Source organism: Hippopotamus amphibius, chromosome 6 (assembly GCF_030028045.1).
Source record: "Hippopotamus amphibius kiboko isolate mHipAmp2 chromosome 6, mHipAmp2.hap2, whole genome shotgun sequence".
NCBI lineage: Eukaryota > Metazoa > Chordata > Mammalia > Artiodactyla > Hippopotamidae > Hippopotamus > Hippopotamus amphibius.
The window spans coordinates 147,729,739-147,742,057 of NC_080191.1; the positions used below are offsets into that span (position 1 = coordinate 147,729,739).

Sequence of the window (12,319 nt, forward strand, 5' to 3'; positions counted from 1 at the left end):
GTGTTTGTGTGTTGGGGTGGACCTCTCTTATTGCTTGCAGAGAACACGTCTATGTAAGAAGCCAGAACTGGCCTCCTGGAGGATGATAAAACAGGTAAAGAGAGAGTGGTTTTCAAATGCAAGGAAATGGATGATTCCAGAAAATGCTTTTCAAGCCACTGACTACCTCTGATGACTATACGATGATCGCAACTGTGGTCATAAAATACTGCCAAAAACCCTATGTAATGCTCTGAAGTAGAGACTGTATGTGTATTATCTTCTTTAATATTCAAAACAGCTCCATAAAGTACATGTTTTTAATGACCCCACTGAACAAATAAGGAAAATGAGTTTCAGAGAGTTTATTCCTATTTTAAATGTCAGAGCTAAGATCCAAAGTCAAAATTCATCTGACTTCAAAGTCAGTGCTGTTAATTCTAAACTGAAAACTCCTAGACAGAACAGGGCAATTACCCACAGTGATAAAACCAAAGCTGCTAAATCATGAAAGAAGAGCTCAGGAGCATCTTAAGCCAGGGCTGAAGAGAAACTTGCTTTTGGTCCTCCAATTAAAAGAGCTTGTTGGCATACACTAATATTTGCTTATGAATGATTTCAGGGGATAAAGGAGGGATTTTAAGTTGCATATTTATTACACAGGGGAACATACTTTAAGCGCAATGCAGTAGGATTTAAAAACAGAATTAATGAGACATTTAATATTAGTGTGCTCTATAACAAAGGGTTTTCCCCAACGTTCAGCTCTCAATCCATGGAAGAGGAAGAAAACTTGCAGTTCTTACAAAAATCCAAGGGAATGATCAGTGTGAACTCTACAAGGAAGTACGAGGTGTATAGACGCATAAGTGCCACTATGGCCTGGATGTTCGGACACTGGCTAGAACCGCTTCTGCTCCTGCTCACCTGTCCTGCTCTCCGCAGTGATTGCTGGCATTAGGCAGGTGTTTGTGTTAACATGTCTACCATTTTCACTTTTGTTGTTGACTGAATGTGACAAAAAGCTGAAGACAATTTCTTGTTAAAGAATCATAGACTATTAGAATTTGTAAGGATTACTGACATCTAAGATGTGACTTTGAAAAAAAAAATTAATAATTTGTAGCACTGAAATCCCTTTCTCCAACAGAAATTTTACTCAGGAGTCCAATCTATAGTCTCGACAAAAGCTAGACTTTTAAAATCAGCTAACATTTATTTTTATAAATTAAGCTATGTAATATCTAGATATAAAGTTAATCAACGACAACAAAGCCGCTACTTTAGTGAAGACAAATTTAGAATTTTTGAAAGAAATTTGAAGTCACACATCAACTTCAATATCTTATTAATTCTCAATTTTGTTTTGGTTCCAAAGGATAGAGAAAAATCTACATTTCCTAAGATAAGTAAGCGCAAGTTGTAACAACTACTCTTAAAGAGCATGCCTTGATATTTCAGTGGAAAAGTTATACTGAATGAGATCCTGCACATGAATGGAGTAACCCCGAGTACAAATTCACAGGTTTCCGTTTTCTTTTACTTTTTAATTTATTTTATTGAAGTACAGTTGATTTACAATGTTGTTAATCCCTGCTGTACAGCAAAGTGATTCAGTTATACACATACACGCATTCTTTTTCAGTCTTTTCCATTATGGTTTATCACAGGATATTGATCATAGCTCCCTGTGCTACACAGTAGGACCTTGTTGTTTATCCAGTCTATATATAAGCATTTGCATCTGCTAATCCCAAACTCCCAATTTGTCCTTTCCTCACCCCGCCCCCCCCTTGAGAGGTTGCCATTTTCTAGTGTCTTCAAAGTTGGTACATAATACAGACTTTGCGGTGTTTAAAAAATCAGTTTATTAAATACTAAAAGATATTAAACATTAAATGAAACTTAAGCATGTATGGATCCTATAAAATTATCTCAAGGTGGGGTTAAGCACCTGAGAACTGTATTTTTGCAGATATAAGGAAACAGACCCAGTGTGGTTCAACGAGTTGCCTAAGCCCACATCTGTTCATTGCAGCATTGCTAGAATGTGGGACTTTGCCACAACATTCTGCAGGCAGCACCTGGATTTGTTGTATATGTTAATCCTAAACTATATGAATTCATTCAGCAAATATTTATTTGTCTACTATATCCCAGGCATAATGCTAAATGATAATAATTATTATAATTATAACACAGCCATCCCTCAGTATCCATAAGGAATTGGTACCAGGACCCCCCACGGATACCAAAATCCACAGATGCTCAAGTCCCTTATGTAAAATGCTGTAGTACAGTTGGCCTGCCATATCTGTGGGTTACGCATCCTCAGATTCAACTACCATGGTGAATACAGAGGGCCGACTGTAATACAACAATGGACATAACACATTCAAGCTCTTCCACAATGAAACTTACTATAGTCTCGTGGGGAACACAAATGGAAATCAAAGAATGACACAGATACATGCAAATGGAACGAACATGAGAGGTATGGGTAGCTGATGTAATTGGGGGCATTAGGGGATAGAGTTGAAAAATCCAAGTGTGAGTTGAATTCTAAAGACCGTGTAGGAGCTGCCCAGTTACGGAGAAAGAAAAGTATAAAAGTGATTGAGGAGGGACTGGCTTCCTGGTAGAGAAACAGGGATTACTAAGGCCCTGTAGCTGGACAGGGTAGGGCATATTGCCTCCTATGGGAACCACTGGTGCCATGGAGAGAAAAATGAAAACTGTCTGTAAGAAGATGTCCTAATAGTAACAATGTGCACTAAACACTGTTCTGCACATTGATCTCAAATGCTTTATAAATAACTATATTTACTTCTCGCACTAACTTTATGAGAGAAGTGATATTATCCACATCTATACATGTGGAATAAGGGGAGGTTAAGCAAAATGCCCAGAATAAGAGAACCATGAAGTGTCAAAACTAGAATAAACCGAGATGAGTGTTTGCAGCGCTCTTCTTTACCACTAGGCTAACCTGCTCTCTCTTTGATAGGAAATGGTGCCCCTTAGAGAAGCAGATAACACAAGGGTGACATGCATCCTCCTCACAACCAAGCCTGCACCGATGTATGACCCCCAAGAGAACTATGAATTTAAAAAATAGATTTTAACCCTAGGAATGTTGTCATTCATTTGGCTAAAATCTGTCATAAATGAGTCGGCTTTTGCAGCAACAAGGACGGACCTAGAAATTATCATACTAAGTGAAGTAAGTCAGAAAGAGAAAGATCCAAATTACTTATATGTGGAATCTAAGATATGACACAAATGAACCTACCTATGAAAAAGAAACAGAATCACGGACACAGAGAATAGACTGGTGGTTGCCAAGGGGGTGGGGGGTGGGAGAGGGATGGATAGCGAATTTGGGATTAGCAGATGCAAACTGATATATGTATAACGGATAAACAACAAGGTCCTACTGTACAGCACAGGGAACTATATTCAATATCCTGTGATAAACCATAGTGGAAAAGAATATGAAAAAGAATATATCTATATCTATCTATCTATATATATATCTGAATCACTTTCCAGTACAGCAGAAATTAATACAACTTTGTAAATCAACTATACGTCAATAAAATTAAAACAAATAAATAAATGAGATGGCTTATATCCTCAAGAATCCTCCACCTACAATTCAGGTAACAGCCCGCAGGAATCGGAATGGGTCTCCTTTTCGGATGGTATTAACAGTATAAATGATAATGTCTTCCCTTTTGGCTTTGGTTACCAGAAAAAAATAACTATCAAATTCCCTGTTGCTTGTAATTTGGATTTGTTTTTCCATCACCTGGCTTTCTAGTCTTTATACATTCTCTGATCTCCTGTTTTTACAAATGTAATATTTTGTACAGCATCTACTATGTGCCAGGTCCTAGGTCAGCAAGCTCTGCAGAAGGTATCAAGATGGGTAATGCACAGTTCCTGTTCTGGGCTCATTAAATGAGAAAGAGAGGACTCTTCATAAAGGGAAAACTAAAGGTGAGCTTCAGCGTCATTCAGGAAACCAACCTATTGATGAGGAAGTCAAGCCATAAAAGAGCTCAAGTAAAGTCAAAAGAGGGACATACATGTGAGATGGGAAAGATGTGCTGGCACGCAAGCAAGGAGACCCCCACAGTCCGTGACTGAGGAGCCTGGTAACAAATCTGGATTTCAATGGCCTGCTTAAGGAATCCAGGCATCCCAGCCTCTGTGGGCCAATCTCCTTACCCTCATGCATCTCCATTCCGCCACAGGGATGAAAGAACTAATTATGGTTTTGATCAAATACTTTGAGGTACACAAATGAAAGGCACTACTAAATACCAACCATCACGATGGAAAAATACTTTTAACAGCTAGTGCACCTAAGTATTCACCTCCATTAGTGTGGGCTATATACAGTAGTCCCCAGGTCCATTTTTTGCTCTTAAGCAATCTCTCTAGCTTGCGGGCACACACATACGGACAAGGCCACCCACTCGGCATGCGTGTACACGCGCAGACACCCAGACACACACAAGCCACCAAAAGGGATGTAATCTGTATGTAAGGAGAGATGCTGAAGTATGCACGGAGTGAGCAGCTCAGCTTATTCATTTTTAGAACTTAGAAGCTTTCTACGTGCTGTACAGCACAGAGAATTGAGACACTGGAAATAGCCCCAAAGGCGGAGGGTATTACGGACACAGAAAAATATTTTTTTATCTTTCTCTGTTAAAAGTTCTCATCATGTGCTTTATCTGACTGGTCTGTCTGCTAACTTTACCTACCTGAAAAGCCCCAAAGAGGAAGTCCCAAAGAGGCAGCCGGAAGGGTCTCTGCGGCAGAAGAACCTGGGGTGGGGATTCCCAAGCTTTGCTGAGAGTCAAGCTTCCACAGCTGGGAATGCCCCTCTCCCAGCCCTACGAACCTCATCAATATATGCCCATCCTCTGATCTCATGTAGCTGTCGCTTTATCAGGGAACATACTGACCACCCAGACAGGTCAGTTTCCTTCTTAAATTCTCCCTTAATCCTCTCTGCACACTCCTTGAGAGTTAATTAGAACTCTCAAATAACTGTTCAAACTGTTTGTTAAATGTCTTTCGCTCACGCTGGAATGTAAGAGTCCAGAAGATAGCACCCGTGTCTGTCTTACTCACCACTATCACCCCAGAGCATAGCACATTCATTCATTCTTAAGTGAATGAATAAATGAATTATTGTGATTTCAGTCTTCAGCTTCTGGAATCCAGCCCCACTTTCTCTCCTGGATCCTGCTCTCTGCTAAGTCATTTTGACAGCTACCTATTATTCAGGCTAAGATTAATAACTTTGTAACTGAGGTGGTGAAGACAGAGCTGAGTCACACTATTTACACATATTGATAGTGAACTAACCCACATACGGCATGGATGACATGTGGTTCATAGTACAAGCCACCATCCCCAGCTACAGCTACAGAAGTTCAATGCACATTATAACACCCTCTTCTCATTCCTATTGCCTGCCCCCCATTCAGGCATTCACTGTCTCTTACCAGGACTAACATTTAGTGAGGAACTGTTATGTACCAAGCACTGGATATGACATCATTTTAGTCTCAAAGCAAGTTTGCAATGTTTGTATTCACATCTAACAGATAAGAAAAGTGAGACTCAGAAAAGTCCAAAAGTTTACCCAAGGGCAGTGAGGAGAAGAGTGGGGTATGAACCCAGCTCTATCTGAATCTGAAGGCCATGCTCTGGTGATGCCCCCACGCCTCATTCTTATAACAGGGCTGTGGGAAAGGTGGGCACACCCTGACCGGCTGCACTTGAATTCCAACTCTGCCACTGACTGTCTGTGGAGCTCGGGAAAGCTATATATTTACGATTTTTGTGCTCTCAATTAATTCCTCTTTTGTAAAATGGGTATATTAGCGCTGCTCCTCTAATAGGAATTGTTTCAAGGATTAAATGAGTTAGTATATGTTGTATTAAGCACTAAGAACGATGCTTGGCACATAATAAGAAATCAGTGATAGCAAACTTTATTTTTGACTATGGCTGTTGTTATTGCTACTATTAGGTTCTACGCTACCAATCATTCCACCGAATTGCCTGCCTGTGGGAGGGAGGAACCAAATGTGCCTGGAGCCGTGTGTCCCCAGATTCTTCCAAATAACCCAGGATGAAATGATTCTTTTTCATTTTTCTTGGTCCAATTTCAGCAAACATTCAAGGAGCCCATTAACTATGGGTAAAGCACTCTCCCAGAAGCTACTGGGAGAAGGCTACTTTCTTACTCTTCAAAGAGAGATGGAGACTGATTGAAAGCTCCACTCACAGGAATTCAGTAAGACACAAATAGAAACTCAGTCAAGCAGGGCTTAAAATGGATCCTTCTAGTATGCAGATCCCATCTTGTTACTTTGCTATTTATCCTCTGGGTCTCACATTGGCTCTAGCAGTGGTGTGAGGAAGGGCTCTGGATGGACAGCCTCCCACCCCTATAAAAAACAATCCCCTTTATATCTCCTCTATATAATGGGTTTTTGCCTAAGACTATTTGATCTAAGGGTTCTATAGGAAAAATTAAAAAGTCTGAAAACCTTGGAATGTCATTGCCAGAGCATTCAATTTCTTCATGACCTGGCCCTTAACTTGTTCAGACTCACCTTGTATCACTCTCTCCTCTGCACTTCTTTTATACTAAAGCTAAACGATGTGATAGTTTCCAGAACCCGCTCCACGCTCTCTCAGCCTCCACGCCTTGGCATAGGCTGCTTCCTTGGCCAGAAACATTCTCATCTGATTGTCCTCCTGGGCTTAATTACTACTCACTGTCACATCAAACTTTATACGTAACTTCACTTATGACTTTTATGACTTTATTGTAAAATGGATTAGCTTTACTTATAAATATTTAGGGCAAGATTGTATCATTGTGAGCGCCCCTTCAGGCAAAGAACCACTTTGTCATCTTTGAATTGCTAGTGTCTGTCATAAAGTGGGTGTTTAGTAAATGTTTATCAAATAGATTAGTTGAAAAAAAATCACACTAAATTAAACACTGAATATTCTTCTATGTTCATTGAAGACCTATGGCAATGTGATAAAGAGGGTCGACTAGAGTTAAAATACTCAGGTTGAAATATTCACTCTACCACTTACATGTTACATTGAGCAAGATACTTAATATGCCTGATCTTCTCATCTCTATAATGGAACTAATAATGGAGTCTGGTAGTTGTTGAGGGTGTTCAGTGAATCAATATACAGAAAGTATTTCAAAGAGTTCTGGCACATAATAAGCACTGCATCAATGTTAGCTACCATTATTATTATTTCCGGCTGAAATACAGAAAATGTAACTAGAGGGGCACTTTACTTAAGGACTAAATCAGTTTTAAATACATCCACTACAATGACGTGACCTCATAGTAATATATTGAATTCTCTTGTTTTTCCCTGCCCAGCATCTGTCCTACCCTTTGCTTTAACAGTTCATAGGTTTTTCTTTGAGGAATTCTTTCCAACTTTCAGTCCCTGTGGTAGGTTCCAGGGCCAGGCACCCAACCCAGATGTGGCTGAAGAGAAACAGGAATTGGTTCTGGGATGGTGAGGTGACCCAAGCTGGGCCACTGATATTCAGACTGGCACTCTTGCTGAGACTAAAGGTAATGAAGTCATTAGAACATGAGCCTGGAGCTGCTGGTGGAAAGAAGGCAGAGCCCAGAGATGGAGAGACACTAAACTCCAAATCAATCATGTGACTTCCTAGATCCTGCTGAGCTTTTTTTTTTTTTTTTTTAATATCCACAAGACAATAAAGTCTGTTTTCAGCTTCATCCAGTCTGAGTAGGGCTTTGGTACTACAATCCGAAATGTCCTGGGTGATGATCACAACCCAGTCATTATAAAGATGAAAGCCTGTGATATTGTTATCATCTTATTAACTCCTACATGGGCTTGAAGGTATCACTGTAAAGGGACTAGTTTACACCAGGAATTCTGGTTCAAATGAAGATGGGGATTATTTGCAAGGTTATCAGAGAATCATAGTCTCTTCCTACTTGGTGGCCAGAAAGCGGTAAATACAGGAACCTAGAAAAGTGCTCCTCTGACTCTGGTGTGCATGAAGCTCCTTGAGGAGCTTGAAGAAAAGTAAGGTTCTTCCACCCTGAAATTCTGCAGCAAGCCCAGGAATCTGCACTTCTGATAAACACCCCAGGGGTGCTAGCAGTCCGCAGTTGCTGGTCATCCACTTTGAGGAACACCACCCTAGAGGGGCCAATTTTGTTTTGATGATCAGAGTACACAAATCCAGCTGGGAAGAAATCCCCAGCAAGCGATGAAACACAGATATTCTCATAATTATTTCAGAAACTGAAAGAACTTCAAAGACTGAGTCTAAGTTTAAGCCCCAATTCTGAAGCAAATATTAGCAATTTGGAAGTGTCTCAGCTCTACAACAGAAGAACATAAGAAATTATATCCAGTTTTCTCTATGGTTATTTTCTTTTAAAAAAGGAAATGGTATAGAATAAAAACAATAATTTAAAAATGGATTTCAGGCTTATAGTTTTATCAATTTCATTACAATAAACTATAGTAACGTCGCAGTAGATCACTGCAAACAATTAACAAAGACGACCTTTGAGAATTCAACTCAGAGAAGCTATAATGAGCACAATTATAATAATTCGTAAGAAGCTTTTGCAGCCTCCCATAATACACAAAAGACAACATGACAAAATGAAATAGATTGTTTTCTGAGGACACCACATGAGTTTCACAAAGGAAATCTTATGTTGACTGTGATGTGTAAGGGGGTGAGACAGAAGTCATTTGATGCTGGGTCATACACCATGGGAAATAAGAAAACCATTTCCTGATGTGTATCCCTGTTTGCCTTTGTTAAGGGTCAGTGGTTACATAATGGTCAATGATGTGCCTAAATCAGGGAACTATCCAGTCCTTTCAACAGAGGTTCCCCAAGAGAATGAAGCCTAAATACTATAAAGCAACCACTGTATGCAATGGATTGACTCTCCTATGCATTGAAAATGGTGCAAGCTCTGTACCATCCTGGAGAGAATTGAGAAAATAGCCTCTAAATCATTTTCTGTAGGGCTCAGTTGCCTTGTGAAACCCAATTTAGAGAGGCTAACTGAAACTGCTAAAACTGAAAATACATACTCTTGAGATAAACTGCTGTGTAACGTTTTTGATTCCAAGCAAGGGGGTCTAGCAATAGTAAATGGTTCTCTGAGCGATTTAAAATCTCACAAACAGAACCAGAAAAAGTGATACTGAGTGCTTTCAAGTCACACTTTGTGCATCAATATAAAGCTTTGTGCACACTCGTGCGCTGAGATTAATGATGTTCTGCAGACCCACACAACAGAACTTTACAGCATGAGTGTCTTGGACTCCATCCACATCCATTAGTTGTTCAACTGCCAAGTGCATCGCATTATGTGGAGATCCTATTCAATCCAAGGGAAATACAGTAGTATGACTTCAGCAGAATTGCAGAACAAATTCTGATGTGTTTTGTGTTGGGAGTTTTGTAAAAGATTTACACATTTCTAATGGGTTTCTTTGTAGAGACTGATCGCATCTGATCTTGCTTTTTGTGTCAGATCCTGCTAATTAACAATATAAGTATCCACTCTCCCTTCATTCCTGACGAATAATAGAGCCCAAATTAACCGGACACATTGGTAGAATGAAAGATTACATTTCCCACCTTCCCCTGCAGCTCGGTAGCCAATGAATGCAGAAGTAAATAGAAACGTATGTAAGCATGAAAAATTTCACAGAAGGGACTGTCTTCCATACCCTCTGCTCCCAACCGCTCTACCCCCACCCTTTTTTGGTCTGCCGAAGAATATGGTCAATGGAAATCCAATAACCACCTTGCGTCATGGAACTGACCTTAAGTGTGGAAGCCGTGTGTCAGAATGATGGAGCAGAAAGACAAAAACACCGTCCTACTCCATCACATTGCTGCTACACATCCCTGGGCTGTGGACTCTAGACTCCTTTAACATGAGAGAGCGGAACACTTCCATCATGCTTAAGCCTCTGTTATTTTGAATTTTCTCTTGCAATTGGCAGAACCTAAACCTAATAAATATAATCTACATGCAGTTTCTTATTCAGTAAAGGCCACGTGAATTAATAAACTAATTGGGATGAAATATTTGAATTGGTTTACAAGCTCTGAAATTTGAATAATGCATTTAGGACAAATAAAAGGGAGGATTACTTTATCTAAATGCTTTTAAATATATAGGAAAAAATTTTCGCTCGTTAAAAATGCATATAATTTAAAAAATGCATATAACTTGAGGAATTTAGATAAATAATAAGTAAGGAAACGAAGTCAGTACAATGTGTGGTATAAATGAAAATTAGTGAAATTAGTTTCATAGTTAATAGTGTAGCATACAATATATGCTTATCAAAGGTAGCAAGCAAACTGGACCAGAGAAGGTATGGACTGCCGTCTGACTTACAAACACACTGTGCGTTTTCCTTATTCGTATGCTGGTTCTGATACCTTTGTGTGACCCATTCATTCTACGTCTCTTTACATTAAATAATCCACTTCTGGGCCAAACGGAAGACTTTGGTCTTTTAGCTTTTATATACAGCTGACAGACATCTTAGAAAAATCCCCAGGACAATAGAAAATCATTAACATGCTTTTGATGTCCAGTGAGCCCTTTCAAGTTTGATTTTTGCTCTGTACTCTAGAAAAGGCATTAAAATATTTTAAATAGACCTAGCAAGAAGGATTGAAAGCATAAGACTGTATTTAAGATAAAGTCTATTCCTCAGATTGCTTTTGATCATCCAGGCAGAAATTTTGTTTCAGTGTTGCTCTATAATAATAAGTATTTGTAGTTACTGTGATTATTTGGTCTATAATATTTTGGGGAGGAAAATATTCATGTTACGCATCCTATCAGGATTTTAGAGCTATACAAACTCTTGTCTACTCCAGTGTTAGGTGGACTTTTGGGAAAACTGTTAAGACCCACCTCTTCTGTGTAATCTCAGTATTATCCTCTTAATACCTTCAAATCCCTGTTCTGTCTTCATATGCAAATGTCCTTGGTTATGTTTATGTAAATTATCAGCACACACTGTTCTTCACTCTGACTACATAAGGCAGTGTGTAGGTATCTAATTTAATTAGAGTGATCTACCCATGGTCATCTTGGTCAGCTACTGAATACTCTTAATTGTTATGTTAAGCACCAGTGGGGAAAGGCCTTAGATGTCTGAAAAGATTCTATTTCTAAAAAAATTCTTCTCTATCACTAACTTCTCTATTACAAATATGTAACTTTGAGATGGCAAGATAAAGATACGTTACCCCTGTGACATCCATAACCTTGATGGCGGCAAGCTGCCCCGTTTTGACATGACGACCCTGTAAAAAAAAATTTAAAAATAATTCGGTTCTGATGAGCAACATTAGCATTAGACTTCAGCTGTAAAGAACAATTACATAGATCAATGTTACACAACATCAGTGGGGAACACAGACGGACAGACACACACACACACACACACAAATCTTAAATGCTGTGAAGATCAATCTCTATTAATGTTTATTTTGTAAAACATCTCCATCACTTTGTCTTTGGGGTTTGTTTTCACAGTGGTTGCCAAGTTAAATAAAAGAGACAATGTCGAATAATTTGGTTCTAGCTCTTCTCCAGGGTGTCAGACGGGGGCTTGAGTGAGAGGAGGATTTACATGGAAGGGGAGCTAGATCTGAGCGGAGCAGACACAAGAACCTCCTCGGGCAGAAAACACTGGGCATGTGACGAAATTTTAGTTTCCCTAATTATTAAAATATCTTGCATTGTGATGATCTCAAATGGATATGACTCTGCTACTATTCACTTGAGACTTAATTTATCTTCATCTTAAAAGGGGGACTAAAACAAAACAGACAGCAATCAATCCGAATTTGTGACCAAACAGACGGTATTGAGCATAAGGAACTGCTTCCCCAGAGAACATATCTCTGGTCTTTGCAACCACAGTGAAGCATCAACCACATGGAATTGGAAGAGAACAGGGTGTGGTGAGGGGGCAATCCCAAAGAGAAGCCTTCTCTGCCCGTGCTCCTTGAAAAACATAAAGTCTACATCCGATTCTCAGTAGCAAAGGTGGTCAATATCCATTACCTCTAAATGCATTTTGTATGTGGCTTCTAAAATACATTTTACCTATCACTGCTACCAGGTAGTATAATATACCTTCCAAGATCAGCTGGATTCAAATCCCAGCCACATGACCTTAGGCAAACCCCTTAACCTTCTAGGCCTCAGTTTCCCCATCTGAA

At 39.4% G+C, this 12,319-nt stretch overlaps 1 protein-coding gene across 6 annotated transcripts in view; it reads right to left on the bottom strand.

Annotated features, from left to right (window-relative positions):
* Positions 1–12,319, bottom strand: part of TNIK (TRAF2 and NCK interacting kinase) — a 385,050-nt gene that overhangs the window by 142,083 nt on the left and 230,648 nt on the right. For all 6 annotated transcript variants that reach the window (XM_057738433.1, XM_057738432.1, XM_057738430.1 and 3 more), the window contains exon 3: positions 11,339–11,395. In XM_057738433.1, the coding sequence (XP_057594416.1) occupies positions 11,339–11,395 (57 nt within the window). The remainder of the gene's footprint in view (positions 1–11,338; positions 11,396–12,319) is intronic.